This window comes from Mirounga leonina, unplaced genomic scaffold, assembly GCF_011800145.1.
Source record: "Mirounga leonina isolate KUSES-001 unplaced genomic scaffold, KU_Mleo_1.0 Mir_115, whole genome shotgun sequence".
Classification (NCBI taxonomy): domain Eukaryota; kingdom Metazoa; phylum Chordata; class Mammalia; order Carnivora; family Phocidae; genus Mirounga; species Mirounga leonina.
In genome coordinates, this window is record NW_023270268.1 from 27,648,538 (window position 1) to 27,668,792 (window position 20,255).

The 20,255-nt window shown below is 41.8% G+C and overlaps 1 protein-coding gene across 2 annotated transcripts in view; it reads left to right on the forward strand.

Annotated features, from left to right (window-relative positions):
• NEK11 (NIMA related kinase 11) overlaps nt 1-20,255 on the forward strand; it is a 240,919-nt gene that overhangs the window by 96,994 nt on the left and 123,670 nt on the right. For both annotated transcript variants that reach the window (XM_034994615.1, XM_034994618.1), the window contains 4 exons: nt 1,768-1,853; nt 4,624-4,743; nt 7,098-7,191; nt 11,006-11,123. In XM_034994615.1, the coding sequence (XP_034850506.1) occupies nt 1,768-1,853; nt 4,624-4,743; nt 7,098-7,191; nt 11,006-11,123 (418 nt within the window). The remainder of the gene's footprint in view (nt 1-1,767; nt 1,854-4,623; nt 4,744-7,097; nt 7,192-11,005; nt 11,124-20,255) is intronic.

Sequence of the window (20,255 nt, forward strand, 5' to 3'; positions counted from 1 at the left end):
ATGCTGTAAAATAGGGGAAGGGAATAATGGCCTTTGTGGTCAAAGAAAGAGTAGGTGACTGTTCTCTACCAGTGAGATGGTGAGAAGCAGCCAGACATGTAAAGAGCCTGAGAGAGGGTTGGAACCACAGGGAATTAGCTGAGACAAAGCCCCAGATCAGGTTATGTTTCTAGATGGAGACGTAGAGGGGAGGGTTCTTAGGCAAGAATGTGTGCTCTGGAGGAGCCCCTAAAGAAGTAGGGTAATAAGCAGGACAGGAGGGGAGGAGGCCAGAAGTTCCCTGGTACTTTGAGTTCTCCCTGTGTGTAGCTTTCCCTATGCATAGCCAGCTCCACTAGCCCAAGGGCAGGCCGCCGAAAAAGAGGCGCAGGTGTTAACTGTTGGGATCAAAACCACACTGAGGGGCACCTGGGTGGCTCAGTCGTTAAGCGTCTGCCTTCGGCTCAGGTCATGATCCCAGGGTCCTCACATCAGGCTCCCTGCTCAGCGGGAAGCCTGCTTCTCCCTCTCCCACTCCCCCTGCTTGTGTTCCCTCTCTCGCTGTGTCTCTCTATCAAATAAAATAAACAAACAAACAAACAAAAACACACTGAGGGGGCTATGAGCAGACCAAAAAAAAGTTAAAAGGAATCCAAGGAGATCTGCTGGGAAAAGGGTGAGGCAAGTGAGGCATTTGCCCTGGGACAAAATTAGAGAGGACACCAAAAACTCAGTAATCAGGATAAATAATATTTTATTGCAATGTTTAAAAAAATCCAAATTAATGCTAAAAATCCATTGAAACAAAATATCAAAAGTTCACAGACAGCATCCAGCAGGGCTAGGATTAGGGTGATGGAAGTGAGGTAAAATGGTGCAGGTTCAGGGTTGGATCCTGTCTTTATTTAATCTTTTCTTTTCTTTTTTTTTAAATTCCAGTATAATTAAAATACAGTTAACAGCTATGTTAGTTTCAGGTGTACACTAAGGTGATTCACCAATTCTATACATGACTCAGTGCTCATCGTAAGTGTAGTCTTAATTCCCTTCCCCTATTTCACCCATCCCCTCACCTGCCTGGCAACCAACAATTTGTTCTCTAAAGAGTCTATTTTTTGTTTGTCTCTTTTTTCATTTGTCCATTTGTTTTGTTTCTTAAATTCCACATATGAGTGAGATCACATGGTTTTTGTCTTCCTCTGACTGACTTATTTCACCTAGCATTATACCTTCTAGATCCATCCATGTTATTGCAAATGGCAAGATTCAAACATTTCATATTATATTTTCCATGGCTTTTTGGTTTTAATTTTGATTTTTTTATAATATTGCTTTAAAATATGACTTATCTTGGTTACTGAGTCTTTTGGTGCCCCTTCAGTTTTGCACCTGAGGCGAGTGCCTCACTTGTCCCAGTCTAGTCCTGGCCCTGGGAGTGGGGACACTGTCCAGTACTGGCAGAGACTGGGAAGAGCTTGTTTGTTCTTGGAGCTGAGGGGAGGCCTGCCTGTGGTGGGTAGCAGGGAGTGAGAGAACAGGCAGTGAGTGCCAGATGAAATCGGAGAAGCGGGCAGGAGCCTGACCCCCCCCACGACCTTGCTGCATAAGCTACCATGCAATTTTTTGTAACCCTTTATCGAAGGAAAAGTGGTTACCAGTGGGTTTTGTTTTCAAGCTCCCAGGCATGGTCAATAACACTGCACATCAGAAAAGGCCCCTGGTAGTTGGCTGCCCTTTCATCCCTGAAGAGGGGTATTTAAAGTGCGTCAGGGCTGTTCTTTTTTTCAGCACCTGATGTGTAGATACTCGGAAATCACTCTGGAAGACAAGAATTTGAATTGTCAGAAGGAGGCTGCTCAGATAATTAATGCCATGTAAGTAGTTGCTTTGTTTTTAAAAAGCCCATTGAGCATAATCTTAAATGCATTTGTCTTTAAAAATCTATTAATGCTAAGCTGTCTGCACAGGGTTTCCTAGAATTCACTTAAGTCTTGCCAAGAAATTAAGGAGCTTCAGCAAAGCCCCTTTGCACCAGATGGTAGTAAATTGAAATTATAAAAGTTTTAAACCACTGCACAGCTTACAGATCTGCAGCGTAGCTCTGCAGTTGCCTTGTAAGTATGTAGAGAAATTAGTATCTCAAACATTTAGTGATAGTTATGCTAATGAACCTTCCATTATATTAAGCATAGATAGTTTTCACATGTTGTTGGTTTAACAGGAACTGACAGAGTATCTACTGAGAAGACAACACTGTGAAGTCCTAGGACAATTGAAAATAGCCAAAATTTACTTCCTTGAGATATACATATGAAGTAGAGAATGTCTTTTTCACAAACATAATTATTTCTTGACGTAACTTCTCTCCTATCTCATTCAAAATTCCTGTGCTATAACATACAAAAGCCTAGAATACTAGGTGACTTCAGAACAACCATGTATAGCTGTGCAGGCTGTGGACTGCACAACTCAAGAGATTATATAAAGACCAAATCTATAATTTTACTGAGGAACTCTCTATGTAATTTTATGAGGACCCTATGAGAATGGCAGTCCCTCCTCAGAGCTGTGCAAGGCAGTAGGTGAGAACAGTAGCCCTCGTTAGCCTAATCTTCAAGGCCAAATAACAATGTGCTTCTCTGAAACTCAGTCCAGTGGTTTCTCAACTGAACTGTTTGTTTTCCAATTTCACATTCAAACTGAGGAAACTGGTTCATCAAAGGTACTCAGTCTTCGTTTAATGCATGATCTCCAGTTAAAATACCCTGCACCTCAGGGACTAATGTTTGAGGCATGGTCCTATAACCTAATTTCCTTAGGTTGCTAATTATTCTTTCAAGATGCCTGGAATTCTAATTTTGTTTTATTTTAAACTGAGATTTGAGAGTAGGAAAACACTAGACTAATCTTAGCTATCGTTTTGTACTGCGGTTGTGATTCCATTTACCTGAGAGTGCTTGCAGTTAAAGTGTGCCAGAATCTGATCGCTTGTATGGTCTTCCACATTATGAAATACTGATTTCAAATTGTCACTTTTTTTTTTCCACGAACTATGACTGTGTTTCAAGGAGCTCTATTTGATCTTACAGAATAAGGGATGCATATTCCAGAATTCGTGTGTCCCGTAGAGGCTGTGGACTGTATTCCAGAGGGATGAGAGCTGCTACAAATGGTCATTACAATTACACAATTATTACAAAATAATAAAGATTAGTGTGGGAATGAAATGAAATGGAGACTTCTCCTAGTATTTTGTAAGGAGGGAGCTGAGTGCAAAAGGCATTCTGCAGTACTGGCCCTAACTGAGTCAAGCACCAAAACAAGTATCATTGGGGATATGGTTGCAGACCTTTCAATACATGAGTAATGTAAGCACATTTCTTTAACTGAAGAAAGAGGCTCTTTTATTTATTTTTTATTTTTTTTAAAAGATTTTATTTATTTTTTGAGAGAGAGACAGTGAGGGAGGGAACACAAGGAAGGGGAGAAGCAGGCTTCTTGAGCCTGATGCGGGGCTCGATCCCAGGACCCTGGGATCATGACCTGAGCCGAAGGCAGACGCTTAACGACTGAGCCAACCAGGCGCCCCAAGAAAGAGGCTCTTTTTTTTTTTTAAAGATTTTATTTATTTATTTGAGAGAGAGAGAATGAGAGACAGAGAGCACGAGAAGGAAGAGGGTCAGAGGGAGAAGCAGACCCCCCGCTGAGCAGGGAGCCCAATGCGGGACTCGATCCCGGGACTCCAGGATCATGACCTGAGCCAAAGGCAGTCGCTTAACCAACTGAGCCACCCAGGCGCCCGAAAGAGGCTCTTAAATAACAATTTTAACTAATATTCTGTGGGGTGCTTGGCACTGTTATAAGCACTTTACATGAATTAACTAATTTAAACTCACAAGAACCCTATGAATTAGGTACTATTATTTTATAATTATTATTTTTTTAATGATCATAGGGAGCTTAAATAACTTGCCCAAGGACATATACATGTAACCTGGGAGCTAGGATTCAAACCCAGACAATGTTATTAACCTGTGTGAAAACCACTGTGCCATGTTTACCTGCTGTATGAAGCATAGAATATACAACACATTCAACAAAATTTAACTATTACAAGACTACCGTTTGGGTTACTTTGATGTGTCAGACACTGTACATACATTGTTTCATATAATATTAAAGCCTGTTCTTTACAGATGAGAAAATGGAGCTTCAGAGAGGTTCAGTAACTTGCCCAAGGCTACAGAACTAATGCGTGGTAGAGATGGGGTTCAAACCCTGCCTAATTCCAAAGATTAAATCCTATCCGCAGGGTTGAATTAGTCCGCCAGTCCATTTACTCCTTGATGTCCAAGACCCTAATTTGTCTTACATTATGAAAACCAGTAATAGGCCATGAAATGAGCAGAAATTTGGAAAGTACCTAATTTGCTTTTAAACAAAAGTCTAATTTGAAAAATATTACCAATTAACCACAGTCCTGGTTGGCTCATTACCTACCCTGAGTTTATTAGTTTTTGCCTGGTCTGTCTCGAGATGCTTTCCCCTTCTCAGTAGTGTAATGATACTTCTGTAAAATATTTATTTAATTTTTCTGAGCATGTTTGGGATGAGTTGCATGTGGGGGATCTTTATTATTTATAGGCAAAAAAAGATCCACCTGCAGACTCTGCGGGCGCTGTCTGAAGTGCAGAAAATGACACCAAGAGAAAGGATGCGGCTGAGGAAGCTCCAGGCAGCTGATGAGAAAGCCCAGAAGCTGAAGTAAGCTATCTTTCCTTAAGGTACCTGTGCTCTGGCCACTTCCCAGAGCTCTGAAGAAATTGACTGGAGAAAAGCAGAAGCAAAAACAAGAAAGCAAAATGCACATATGCATTATATATTTCTTTGTTTCTTCACTCACTCGTCCCCATAGATGGTTATCGGATGCCAGCCACTATTAATGTCAGGCCTTCAGTCTTGTGTGCAAAGAAAGATTGAATGTCAGGGAGGTTTTTAATGATGAAAACATAGAGTCAGCCTCCAAATGAAGCCTTGTTACTGCTGACACAACCTGTATATACGCCGGTGAGAGGATGAAAAGAGTGGCTTCACTATGGGTCCTCATTCCCCAGATGTTTGCTGTACCCCCTCTGCCAGGAGACCTAGCTGGTCTATAGCGAGAAGAATGTACCGGCAGGAAATTGTGGGCTTTAGAAAGGAGACTGGAAGCAGCTCTGCTCTGTCAAGTGAAGCCCTTTGCTCTGGGCAACCCTGCTGGTAATTCAAGTATTTACAGGAAAAGGGGAGATTCCAAAGAGCCCTAGACTCCCAGTTTCTCAAAGACAGATTTTTCAGTTGGTAGGTTATCCAGTCTCCTAATTTTTCTTCTTTCTTTCTCTGCCAACTTTTTGGTAGCTTAGAAGCCCCAACTAAGAACTAGAGAGACAGAAAAGACCTGAAACTCAAATCTGTTCATTTTGTGACCTTGGTAACGTATCTGAAAAAGAATTTGGAGGTATCCTTTTACTTACAGTGCATGCCATTTGGAACCAAGTAAGAATCTGTGAGACTACTTCTTTCCCCTTAACACATGCTTTCTGTAATCAATGTGGAAAAAGATTTCTGTCAAAGTGCACCATGGGCAGTCGTTTAACAACCACCACCTCTGGGGTTGTGGGGCTGGGGGGTGTAAATGTTCCCGCAATGGCTAATTTCAAGCTATCAATGTGATATCATCGAATGTTCAGTTATAGAAGATAAGTACACAGTCTGCTCTTGGGAACAAGTACAAGCTGGTTTCTGCAAACCACTGCACCACTCAGTGTGGGTTTGACTGAGAAAATAAATTTACATAAATTGCTTGAGCCATTGTATCAACTAACACTCCTGGATCTATTTCTGAGGCCTCAGGAATAGCAGTATTTCTGGGGTACCATGACTCTTGTCATTGAGGGTTTAAAAGGAAAATTAAATCTGACAGGAACAAATCAAAAAGGCAATTTAATAAATTACATGCACATTACAAATTATATTTCAGATTAAAACTTTTTTATACACAAAGAAAGTCATAGATCTTCCACATGACATTCAATATGTGTATTATTTAAAGGCAATGGTTATAAATAAAGTTTGGTCTTAATTTTATGAATGAATTGCTTTGGAATTGTTTTTGATCATTATTTCTAGAATTTGAGCCACAGTCATGTGTTTTAGCTAGTAAACAACTCTATTGTCAGAAGGGATGTAATGTACCCACTTTATAAACAACTACAGGGATATTCAGTGACTTTTCAAAAAAATCTAAATCTAAATTAGCACACAAGTAATCACAAGAACTCAAATCTTTCTTCCAGTTTAGTAGCAGGTCTATGACATTTACCTCTTCTCTACTAGACAAAACACCTTCTCTACCTCTACCTCTTCCCAAAACAAAATGTGTTGGAGAAAAATTCCCCTTCACAGTGGCTCTCAAGTTCTTTCGATAAATTCTTTGAAATCTAGCTCTCTTCTCCTTGTTTTGTGGGTTTATTCATCCTGAGAGCAGTAATCGAGTTATTAGTACGTGTTGGGCATGGTCTGGGTGTTGGTGACACACCCCCCTGCCATCACAGAGAATGCGCAGGGGTCCAGACTGCCTTCTTTTGCCTCAGAGTCCCACAGATCCTCACGAGGAATCTGACATGGTAAGAATTCTGTGTTTTTAATATGTGTCAACCCCTAGTTAGAAACTGGGACTTTTTTCTGGAATGTTCAGGGACCCCTGCTTCTAAGAAATGTTATCCCCAGAAATTAGAAATTGAGAAGTACAGACATGCTAATATTTTGTTTTATAAAACCTAAATAACTTTATTCTTGAAGTTGCCATATGGCAAATGTGTGTATATCTAATTTTGAATTGCAATGATGCGTTTTAGGGGTTCTAAGGATGGATAAGGAGCCAGAGCATCATCATGTGTGCTTTAAAAGAGAATCCAGTGAGTGCTACACCGCATTTACCTTGATGAGGGAGAGACCCGTTAGCCTGGCTTCTCAACACCCCAGTTTGCCTGTTGAAACAGGGATCACACTTACCTGCAGAATATAGACATGGCTTTAGCAAAATGCAGCTGTTTTCTACACTCACTTTAAATTTGCAGGAAGCTTGCAGAAGAAAAATATGAAGAAAATAACAAAAGAATGCAAGAGTTGAGATCTCGGAACTCTGAGCAGCTAACTGTTGATATACTCCATGTAAGTGCTCTCTTGTTTTAAATGTTACATCAGACCTTTAATTGCTCAGATTCATCGCATTCATGTGGCCAGTCAGGTAGGAAAAGGGACATAGGGGGAGAAAAAAAGCATCCAGACCAATTTTGCCTGATTTAGGGTGGAGGTACTGGGGTTCATTTTAGCATATAGACCAATGGTTAATGATGACAGTAATTCAGAGCAGCTGTACTTAGAGATGGATCAGTAGATTGATCCAAAAACATCAAGTGCCTACTGTGTACAAGAAAACTCAATCAGCATGGAATGAACAATTGATGAGTAAAATTATGACTGCAGAACAAATGTGTGTATATCTAATTTTGAATTTCAGCTGTGCTACTTTTGCATTACCTCTTAATCCATTGTTCTCTTTCTGTCTTATTTTTTGTTCTTTCCCTTTTTATTTTCTGTCTCCCATCTATATCATTGTGCATTGTGTTAATAACCCCTTTCAAACTCTGAATAATTACCTTAGATGTCCAATAATAAATAGGGTTGCGGAGTCACATGAAATGGACCCTGAATCATATCCTCAGCATCCCAAGCCCCTGAATAGCAAATACCATTTTCTCTAATGGTTAAAAACATCTTCATGAGCCGTGGTGTAGGCTCTGATACTTTTTTTTTTTTTAAGATTTTATTTATTTGGTTTTTTTTTATTCTTATGTTAATAGGCTCTGATACTTACGGAAGTCTTGCTTCAGGATCATATTTGGACAATAGACATCAACCCCAACTTCCTAGCTCTTCTGGTAAAAGCAACATGGGAAGGAGTCATTTTTATGGAGAACTTTAGGTCTCAAATTCTGGTTGTTCATTCACTGGGGATCTCTGTACCTGAGGGAGATTCTTTTTCTTTGGCAGGAAGAGCCAAGCCCCCCTGAGGCTGTGGGGCTGATCTCTGAAGTCTGGGGACACTCATTCTGCTGTAGTTCAGTGAACAGAGAGCTCCAAACCCTGGGGCATTGCAGGAGACCCCAGCAAAGCTCACTTGCAGCCAGGCAGAGCTTAGGGTCACTTGTTTTCTGCCTCCATCTGAGAGGTAACCCATCTTTCTCAATTATTTAGTGGTTGTGAGTGTTGTCGATTTCTGTAAACCCAAAGTTGGACCAGATGGGGGGGTCCTGCCTTCTCTGATCTTAAGAGTATCTCTTTCTTGGACCCTTTAGCAGATAATGTGGGGACACCGGTGACATGTGCTCAATCCCACTTGCCCCCCTCTCTGCTCATCTCCCACCCCGTTGGGTAAAGCCAGGTGTGGGATCTGTTGTGGGTCCCAGAGACATGGAAGATGGGATCATTCCCACTCATAGAACCTGGTGAATGGAAATGCTTGGCTCTTGCAGACAATATCCTCTAGCTGGTTCAGTCTTGCAGACAGGGTTGCTCAGCAACACTCCCAACCCTCCCACCCCCCCCTGCCCCCCGTATTTTGCCCTGTTTTATGCAATTATATCAGCCACTTCCATCTGGCCCCTCATTAGCATCCCACCTTCTCACTTTCAAATGTCACTTTCTCTTTAGGAAAATCCTCTTTGACCTCACAGGTCCACAATCGACTGGCTCTTCTCTAAATTCTTATAGCTTACAGCAATGCCTGTCAAACTTCAAAATTCACCCAAATCACCTATTGGTTTTGTTAAAAGGCAGATTCTGATTTGGCTGGTCTGGGGTGGGGCTTGGGATGCTGAATTTTTAACAAGCTCCCTGGTGATTCTGAGGCTGCTCATCCAGGACCACACTCTGATTAATAATGGACAGGAATTGAGGCTCTTGAAAGCCATTCACCTTCAGATGTAGGAAGACCGGGAAAAGCCACCGATTAACAGGCTTTCTTATAGACTCTTTAGGAAAAAAACATTTCATGGGAATGGAAGTAAAGGAAAAGTGACCTGGGCTTTCTTGTTCACCCCAGGAGAAGGATGAAGAGAGGAGGCTAGGCAGGGAAGAGACACGGTTAATCATATTCACAGGCACAGAGTGAGGCAGGTTTAATGATATTCAAAGAACAAAGGAGAGAGGAAATGGGAAGCCAGACACTTTGCGGAGGGACTGAAGGGTTTTAAACATCTCAAGAAAAGGCATCAGTGAGCTGGAAAAGAGGAAATAAAATGTAAGAAAGAAATTGGATTAATCAGATGCAAGAAGCTAAAGAAAAACGTGAAGAGGAGTAAAGGAAGAAAGAGGAAAAGGCTCCTATCTCTGCTCATACACATATTTATGATTTAATTTCTTCCCGATTTCACTGGGGCTCGGTTCTCTGGTTCTTGCTCCTTCTCTCTTGCCAGCTGATGCAAAGTGCTTTATATTTCAAAAGCAGTTGTATGAGATAAAATCAGAGTTAGGGGAGAAAATGGGCTGGCTCTGTCATTTCTTAAACATGTTATAAAAATTCTTTGAGGCATTTAGAAAGGCTTGTTTTGTTTCTCAGACCCTAACTAACAGGGCCTTGTATTTTGGCAGGCATTTTCTACTTGGCTGAATTTGGGCTTTGAAATCTGGCTTTGAAATCACCACCTAGTTGAACGTGGAATCATGTTAGGCAGCATTTCTTTAAAGGGTGATAGCTTTAAAACAACTAGAATCCATAATACACTCGATAAGCCTGGTCTTTCTTTTATCTTTTGGCACTTGTAGTTGTGATGGTACCAAAACTGGGTTTCTGTGAGAAGTGTGTAACTGATCAGGTCTCCATATACGAAATAGTAAAGGGGATCAAAGATCAGAGCAAATCCTTTTTAAGAGAAGCAATTATTACAATTCTATCTGTTCTCTTCAAAGAGAACCTCAGCAAATCAAAGTCAATTGAAGGTCCAAATTCTTATTTTCCAATAATTTCTGAAGTAGAAGTGAAAACACACTTCATGTAATCTCTGTTCTTTGTTCTTAGAGTTGCGTGTGTGCTGTCAGTGATCCTTTGAAATTTGAAACCAATTTCACCTCCTACAGCAATTATACAGTACAAAAACTGGACTTCCTAAAAAATATTTGATGACTGTATTTTCACAAATGCTGTATGTACCACAGTGTGGCATAGCTTTATTTGCTTATTCATTAAGATGAGTTTGAGCTTTCCCTTCTGTTTTTAATAAGAAGACCCTCTTGGTGTAGTTTTCCATGAAAGCCACTTATCAAGGAAAATAGGTCAGTTCGGCATTAGCTCTAGGTTGCAAACACACACACACACACAACAGAAAAAAACAAAATGATCTATTGAAATACCTACTGATATATTTGAGAAATTTAGCTTTTGCTTTTATTTGAAGTGTGAGTTCTTTCATGTGGCCTCGTAGATCTCTTTCTTTAGGAAGCTGGGGCACCAGAGCAGAATCACAGCACTGTTAAAGCCAAATGAGAACTTGGAAGTCATCCAGGCCAACAGCTCCACTTCTGAGATGAGGAACCTGAGCAGGGCTGGACTAGGGGGAGGTGGGTGTGGGACCCTGGATGCAGAATTTCAGGAGTATTTGTTCTTAGCTGCGGATCACTCCTGCTCTTGCATGAGCCGGAAAGTGAATACCTCCTTCATTGTGCACCTGGGCATTCCTCCTGCCCCACCCTAGTGATGGCCCTGAAACGGATGCCATAGAAGGTTCAGGTCACCAGCTGAGTTGGTTCAAGGCTGCTTCTCTTCTCCCAGGCTGCCTTTCTGAAATTTGAAAGTGGTATCATGTTTAATGGAGAGGATTTGACAGATTTTTATTTCCAAATAGTCTTCTAAACAATATTGTTTCATTTGTGGTAATCCTGTTTCCTTCTATCAGCTTCTCACGAACTGTTAATTACCTTCCACAAGGAATTCGATGACCTGACTTCAGAGAACCTGCCTGAGTCTCAGCCCATTCCTTCTTTGGACCTTGACCCACTTGAGTCAAGTATAGAAGATCATGGTATGACTTACCTTGGAGATCATGGTATGAGTTTGCGTCAGTATTCGGAAGGGTTGGCACATGGGTTGGTGTGGCTGACCCTCTAGTAGGTCTGGGTGGCCTCTGAGAAAAGCCTTGGATGGATGTAACCACCTTCCATCAGTTTGCCAGAGCTGAGCTGGGACCAGGATAAAAAGCAGAGAAGCCAAGGGATTTGTCTGTTCTCTTCCATCTTCTTTGTAATAGATGAAGATGAGTTAGAAACTCACACCAGGTGAGAAACCTCTTCTACATGAGTTAAACAATATCATCATTAACTGACTCCGGAATAGTGTAGGACTACGAATGCTCTGAAGTACTGTTTCCCTCTTCTAGAAGTGATTTCCCTGGCCTTCATAAATTTAAAGTGAAAAAATGAAGTCAGGCTTTGGAAAATCAACTATATGGATGTGCAATCATTGCCAGAAGTGCTCAGAGCTGTGACTCAAATGGGAGAGAGAGAGCAGAGCTTAATGGTTGAAAACATGAATTTTGGAGTCAAAAGCTGCCCCTATGAGGGGGCAGCTTCATCTTTGTAGATCTCAGTTTCCTTATCTATGAAACAAGAATAATACCACCTTTAGGAGTTGTTGTGAAAAGCAAATGAGAGTAGGCATGTGATGTGCTCTTGCCTCAGTGCCCAAAACACAGTAAGAGCCAAAGAAAGGGAAACAGTTTATGACCCCAGGAGGGAGGGTTCTGACCATGGGGGCCATCTCAGGCTTGTACCAGCCTCCCCAGTGCCTAGGACAAAGTACCAAGAATAGTGTAGGCACTCAATAAATATTTCTTGAATAAATGAATGAATGATATGTTAGTCTGGCCCTCTGAGAAGCAGATGTCAAGATGGGAACAAAAGTGCAAGGATATTATTAGGGAAAATGTCTGCATAAAAGGCATTAGGAAAGGAGCTAGAAAAGGCTGAACCATCAGACCATGATTCAAGTCATGTTCCAAATGAAAAGAGAGACGTTTGGTGGATGTGTGCTAGTCTGCTAGGCAAACAGAGGCAACCAAGACATCAGGAAGTCTTTAAGCAAAGTCAGCCATCAGGGGGGCTTGCCTTAGTATCCCTGCTGTACTTTAGCAGTGGAGTAGCCTCTGAGAGAATACAGGGATGGATTCCAGAACACAGCCCTGGGGCCCTTGACCAATTATGCTCTTTGTAGTGGGAGGTCTTTGAGGTGTGTCCTCATGGCTGCACAATGGTGTAACAACTCTCTTGGGCAGTAGTTGAGTTCTCTTTGCAAACTGAGAGTGAAAGTAGTGAAATTTGGATTGACTGGTCATCTCAGCCCGAATTTGCATTTGATGTCTTCCTGACAGACTTTTAGAACTTGTGCTGCCTCCTTCACCTGTAAGGAAACTAGCACCTGAAGCTCTTTAGGTTGGCATTTGCCAACTTTTAAAATGGTGTTGTGTAGGGCGCCTGGGTGGCTCAGATGGTTAAGCGTCTGCCTTCGGCTCAGGTCATGATCCCAGGGTCCTGGGATCGAGTCCCGCATCGGGCTCCCGGCTCAGCGGAGAGCCTGCTTCTCCCTCTGACCCTCTCCCCTCTCATGCTGTTTCTCTCTCGCTCGCTCTCTAAAAAATAAATAAAATCTTTGAAAAAAATAAAATAAAATAAAATGGTGCTGTGGAAGCTATCTGGTAACAGGTGTTATTGATAAACAAATATGTATATCAGATGGATTTGCATCTTAGAGCCTTTTTAGGTATTTCTTTAATATATTGTTATTTTCCAAAGGTAAAACTTAGAAGCACAGAAATATCCCACGGGCCTTTCTTTCCAAAAATATAAAACTGAGAGTTAGGCCATTGGGTAGCACTTGATATGGATGGCTTGTGCTTTGCTGTAAGGCAGAACCATCCCTGTGTATAAAGAGGAAGCCCCAGGGGGTGCCTGGGTGGCTCAGCCGGTTAAGCATCTGCCTTTGGCTCAGGTCATCATCCCAGGGTCCTGGGATCGAGCCCCGCATCGGGCTCCCTGCTCCGCAGGAAGCCTGCTTCTCCCTCTCCCACTCCCCCTGCTCGTGTTCCCTCTCTCGCTGTGTCTCTCTCTGTCAAATAAATAAATAAAATCTTTAAAAAAAAAAAAAGAGGAAGCCCCAGAACAGGATATTGAGTGGGTGGTCTAGGATCAAGAGGTCTGGGCCCAGCCTCTGGGTCTCAAGTAGAAAAGTACTTACTACTCATTTCATAATGAGAAACCAAAGACATTATGTAATTTGCTCAAGAACTCAAAAGTGCCTGCTTTCTAGAGGAGCACCCTTTCCATTTTCCCCAAAGTGTATGCATTTGGAGGTTGTGGGTAGGAGCAATAGATTCTCAAGAAGCAGACAAATGAGTTGGACTTTCAAAAGGCAGAGTCTTTGTGTGACTCTTTGCTAATTTTTGTGAACTGTAGTAGTCAAATTACTCCTAAGCTAGGCCTGATCACAGGCTGCACCTGCTACCAGGAGACTCACGCTGATGTCCTCCTTTGTCTTTTGTCATGGGGGTTTCAGCATGGTAGACCAGAAATTGATTTACCAGCCAAACTGGAAATGGTCAAATCTATTCCTTTGACCACCTTATTTATGCTATAAGGAAACACTACTTAGGTCTCCCATAATAAGCTGTCAGATCCAAAAAACACATTGTGGTTTTAGTCGGGCCAAATGCCTGGTAAAATACGTTAAACAATCCCCTTATTATTTTCTCCTTGTAAATTCATATTTTTCTAAATTGGAAAGGGAGACCTAGAACTATGAAAACATAACCTTTGGGTTGATGATTGATTGGACTTATGGGCCACTCCAAGATTATTAGTGATCATATAGCTGTATCATGAAATTTTGAGATACGACACTTTAATTTGTTGATGAATTCTGAAGTGGTTATTTTCCCCATTCTCTTTGCCTTTTAGAAGATTTGACTCCAAACTTTTAGCACCCAGGGGAAGTTTTTATTTATTTTTCATCTAGCATGTATATGTAAAATAAAATTACACAGTCTTTTTTTGAAGCTTCTACACCAAATGTTTAATCAGTCTTTGATGTTGAATTGGAAAATTCCCTCTGAGATGTGAGGAGTTAGTTGCAGAGAAAGAAAACAGAGTAAGATGTTATTTACATTTGATATGCATTTCGTTGACTACCGCTGATTTAATCTAGCCAAAGTCATGGATAACCATTATAATCAAATGAGAAAGCACAACTGGAACATTAAAGAAATTATCCCAATCCTTAACCCCTTACATGTGATACTGATGATTTCTTGCACATTAATTTCTGCCAGGAATTTCATTGCATTTAGCCTTATTTTCGGCAGCTCCCTGTTGAGTTGCAGAATAGGGTTTCTTGCAAAGCTGGAATAGCATGAGGCTCATGAGCTTGGTGCGGACAGAGCATGGCTCTCAATCCACCTGTTCAGATGATAAAACTTCACCAGCGTAGGCCTTGCTGCCTGCCCATGGCCTGACCAGTTGTCACTTAAGTACCCTTTCAGCTACTCCTTGAGCAAGTCCCGAGCCCCTTCCCTGTGCTCAGAGAAAGCTCTGACCTCAGGGGGCGTTGTCCTTTGCTTGCCCATAGGAAGTCCACATGCCCTTTGTGGCTGTGGGCTGCTCTGTGACTTATGGTGTCCTCTCTTCCCTTTAAATGTCCAAGTGGAAATAAAGTGATTTGAACTCTGTTAGACAATGATATATTTTTACTGTTTTAATTTTAAAAATGAAAACACTGACTCTGCAATTCTACCTCTAGATAATTACCTAAGAGAAATGAAAGCATGGGGCGCCTGGGTGGCTCAGTTGTTAAGCGTCTGCCTTTGGCTCAGGTCATGATCCCAGGGTCCTGGGATCGAGCCCCGCATCGGGCTCCCTGTTCTGTGGGAAGCCTGCTTCTCCCTCTCCCGCTCCCCCTGCTTGTGTTCCCTCTCTCGCTGTGTATCTGTCAAATAAATAAATAAAATCTTTAAAAAAAAAAATAAATGAAAGCATGTCTCCAAGACTATCTGTACACAAATGTTCTTAGCAGTTTTATTCGTAGTACCAAAAATTAGAAATAAGTGTCAACCAATAGATGAATGGGTAAATAATAGTTTATCCATGCAATATAATGCTTGTTGGCAATGAAAAGGAACACAATATCAATACATACAACAATATGGATGAATATCAAAAATATTGTGCTGCGTGAGAGAGGCCACAAACAAAGGAGTTCATATTGAATGATTGCATTTCTGTGAAGTTCTAGAACCAGCAGTACTTATCTGTAGTGATAGCAATGAGGCCAGTGGTTGTCTGGGAATTAGGAATTGACTCAAAGGGCATGAGGGAACCTTTTATGGTGATGGAAAAATTCGATACCTTGATTGTGGTGGTGGTTTGCCTTGATGTATATATTTGGGTTTTTTTTGTTGTTTGTTTTTTTTAAAGATTGTATTTATTTATTTGAGAGAGAGAATGAGACAGAGAGAGCATGAGATGGGGGAGGATCAGAGGGAGAAGCAGACTCCCTGCTGAGCAGGGAGCCTGATGCAGGACTCGATCCCGGGACTCCAGGATCATGACCTGAGCCGAAGGCAGTCGCTTAACCAACTGAGCCACCCAGGTGCCCCTGATGTATATATTTGTTAAAACTCACTGAGTTCTATGCTTTAAGTGAGTGCATTTTATTGTCTATCAATTATACCTCAATAAAGTTGATAAATAAAAAGAACTTTGCTAAGATATCCAGAAAAAAGAAGAAAGGGAAAAAAACCCATTAAGAGTAATGCCTCAGTCTGTGCTTTAGCTAATGGATGGACGAGAGAGACTCTGGTGAGGTCATGGAGAGAGAAGGCAACTGCGAAGATCTCTAGTATTATTTGGGACACAAAGTCCTTAGTCCAGATAATGATCATGGAGTTTTCTTCTAATGTCAACTGAGCAATATTGCCTTCCACAAGGAATGTTAACAGAGTTTTGGGGTCTTCTTTCCAGAGGAAAATTGGCTTAAAGATGAGGGCCTGGGATCCCTTAGCTCCTCTCTTCAGTCTTTATAGTTGGAGGTGTCACACTGGTGTGGCAGGAACCCATACCAGCAAGTCTCATAGGACCTCATGTCCTCTGAAAGCAGCCCGAACATACTAGAACAAAAAAATAACAGCCCGGACTCCAAAACCCAGCCCAGAGAAACTGGTAGAGCTGCCTGGCTCATTAGCCCTCAAAAAAGATGAAGTGCTGGGAGGTCACTTCTATGTTCCTAGATGTCCCATCACTCCTAGAGCTTTAGATGTCTTAAAGACTTCATTTCTAAATATAAATTGATGGTGGTTTTATTTCAGATTTGTCACAGATTCCACCGAGTTAAATTTGCGTTGCATGGTAGTGTTTCCACCTGACTCTCGTATTTACACCCAGGAATAAAGACTCCTGCAGACACTCTAATTTCCTCCACTCTAGAGGGTAATTAAAATGAATCTAATATTGAGTAAAGATGTGCTGAATCCCCACCCTGAGGCATTATTTAATAATTTAGACCATTCCTTCCATAGGAGAAGCTGGGTAGGTGCCTCTAACTGAAATTTAAAGGTTTGTATCCAATTTGAAAACTTGAAGTGGATGCAGATTAACACCTGCCCCACCAGCCACTTCACCCTTGTATCCTAAACAGGCAGGAGAGAAATAAGAGGAAAATCGGTCCCCAAGAACATCAGCTACTCCTAGAGAGAACCAGCACCTCTGGACACCTCAAACTAATTTTCTCTCCTGCGAAAGCTGTATGTGATTCCATGGTCTATCCCTTCACCCGACATAAATTAACACAGTTGTTACACTGAAAGTGCTGCTGGTAGGCCAGAGAGCATGCTTCAGTGGCCTTGCTGGGCCTGTCATGGGTCATGTTTGGAATGAATCAATTAGGCAGAAAATTAAATAAGCACCAATCATGGCTTTAAGGTCAGACACACTACAGAATAGAATAGACTACACCCTCTGATACTGTGTGCTTCAGACAGCACTTTGGACATACCATAGGATCGTTTTTCTTTGGCTGATGAAATTATTTTCCATGCCTGCAAGTTTCACAGCTGTGTCCAGGGCTCCCGCACCCACCACCAAGAGAACATCGCTCTGACACCCGAAGGAAGTTAAGCTGTCACAGAAAACTAAGAGAGCTGTAGCGGATAGCATTCGCTTCCAGTCCGATAACCATCTTTGATTCATATGCTAATTTTTTAAGGGATTGAAATATTTTCCTTGGGTGTTTGGTTAGGCCAGGCTTTAATTTAGATATTTGTGATAGGAATTTAAATGTGTCTTCTCTGATCTTCATAGAGGGCTGTTTTGTAGCAGCGAGGACCTCGGCACTATCAGCCATCTCCTGTGTTCGCTTGTCGGAGTCTTTCATTTTTGGAAGTGAAATAGCACATCTCCCAAACAAACAAAAAAACCTTCCTGGCAGGGAACTGTAGCAGCAGGACCTAATACCGTCTGTCATTCGGGACTAACAGCATTTTCCACTGCCTTCTCTTCTCTCGCTTGGAAAAAAAAATTCAAAATAGAAAAATAGGAAGCCTAAGGAAGGTTCAAAGTGGTTGTCATGTTTCATAGTAGCGTGTCTGTGTGCGAGCAGTATAATGAATTTGACTTATTCTAAAAAAGTCCATTTCCCCTCATCTGTCTGCAGAAAGTGATGTTTGTGACATGGCCGGCATTTGCAGCTCACCGGTTAGACTTCTTTCTGAGATCGTGGGAAGAGTTCTTTATAAACTCATTATTCTGCTCACTGGTATCCACACGTCAGATTACATTTTAGGAATGTGTAGTATAACTCTACATACCTAGCTTCACAGCTAACCATGTCTTTCCTGCTCACCCCTTGGCCTGTCCTAGTTTCTTTTCCTGGCCATGGCTTCTTTAAATTATTAATGGAAGTTCTTACTCTTAGAGATTGGCCAGCTAAGTACATGTTTGTAGATGAGTTTAAGATGCCTGCAGGCTTTCACTGCATTTTGTACATGGGCATTTGGGGTTGTACAGAGAGCGAAGTGACTTTACCCATTTTATAGCTCAGATTCATTTTTCTTCTGTGAATCTAGGAAAAATAAACAAACCCAACCCCTCTCCCCAGCTTAACCCTACATGGCCTGCTTTCCTGGCTTCACACAGCTTAGAACTAAATGAATTTCCTTCCTTCCCTCCGCCCTCCATATCCTCACAACCCCATCCTAAGAGATAATAATTTAACAGTTGGCATAAGTGGTTGCTTATGAATATATGGTCTCTAGCTAATATATTTGGCCTCCTTTTATTTGTGAGATTACACACTTTGAGTAAGACTAACCTTTGTGTGTTCATAGTGTTCTCGATGAGAAATTTTAGTGGTATACTAGAGAGGGCTAGAAAGTGACTACTAGTGGGACACCTGGGTGGCTCAGTTGGTTAAGCATCTGCCTTTGGCTCAGGCATGATCCCAGGGTCCTGGGATCGAGTCCCACATTGGGCTCCTTGCTCAGCGGGGGGCCTGCTTCTCCCTCTGACTGCCGCTCCCCCTGCTTGTGCTCTCTCTCTCTGACAAATAAATAAATAAGATTTTTAAAAAAGGTGACTATTGGTTAAGAAAAAGCAAGTTTTGGAAAATTAAAACAGTTTTTTCCCTTAGCCCCATTAGCTCTGTGTTACTGATGATGAGTGGGTCAGTGTCCTGATTGTGCGGGTGTATTCAGAGGCCATATTTTCACCTATTCCCAGAAGGCCATTGAGCCATCTTGATGTCATTCCATACCTCACCTCTTTTTACTCTCAGTAAATCATACTCTTACAAATGTTGATCTCACAACTCAAAATTCCACTAAAAAGGCATCATGATAAAAGTGTATGTTTCCCATTATATTGACAGTATTCATTGATTCCAACTTGATGGCACCTCCGAGAAGCACTCACAGTACAGAAGCCTGTCACAGCACAGCAGCTGAGAGCCAATGGGCCAGTCCTTCGTTCCTCAAAGCATGGTCTGAGGACTGCATCACTAGCATCCTGAGAACCTGTTAGAAATGCAGAATCTCAGACCCCACCCTAGGCTTACTGGCTCAGCAGCTGTGAAATCCCAGTGATGTGTCTGTGCATTCAAGTTTGAAGAGACTGAGCTGGACTCTAAGCTCAACAAGAATGGGGACTATGTCTGTCTGGCTCATTTTATTCCCACCTGCTGACACAGTGACTGGCTCTGAGTTGGTGCTTGGTAAATATTTGTTGAATAAATGATTAAATCTAGGGGGAAAATTCTATAAGAACACTAATGCTTTTTGTCATAAGCAGCATACATTTCTTGCAGAGATTGATTCAGTTGGGGAAACAGTAGAATAACAAGTTGCCAGGAGAGGCTAATTCGTGTGCATTGGTGTTCCCCTATAACTTTTACTCTTTCTTCTTAAGGGAGATGGTAATCTCATTTTACCAGTTGGATCCTGGGAAGAGGAAAAATAAAGGAGGAATGTCAGAGACATGGGAATGTAAATCCTCCATGCGTGCTTTTTGAGTCCCCTAGACCTTGCCTCTTCCTTTATAGATACCCCTCCATTTAAATAATCTCTAATGTAAGCCACCACTGTGCAAAAATAGGGTTTCTTTTTCCGCACTACCCATAGAACAGTATTTAGTTTAATAGAAGTGGTCACATCACCACAAAGTAATCCTCTCAGACTCCTTCATGTATTTGCTAAGTGTACACATTTAATGGGAATAAAGGGGTTTTATGAGGTATAGTCTGTGTTACAGGTGCACACTCGTCTCTTTTGTTTGCATCAGCTTAGTCTCCCCATGGAATCCATGACAGCACTTTACCTAAGACAGAGCACGAGCAAATGCTGGTTGGTGCATTACTCTTATACCAGGGTTGGTAGAGCCTGTATGTGAAAATAACTCTTTAGTGGTTTTATTGGCTGGGTCCTCTGGGAAGCAGACACTAAGACAGAGAAGTGTAGGAGATGTATTGAGGGTAATTTCTGTTGAAAGAAAAATGAGAGTGGGATCAGGAGTAGGCAAAGAAAGGCTCCATACTGTGATGCAGGTCTGACACCTGTGATAGGCAAGCAGGAAGGCGGAGGAGTGGGTAGAATAGCCTCAGGCCTCACTATAGCTCCGAGATAGCCTCAGTCAACCCAGTGGAGAGT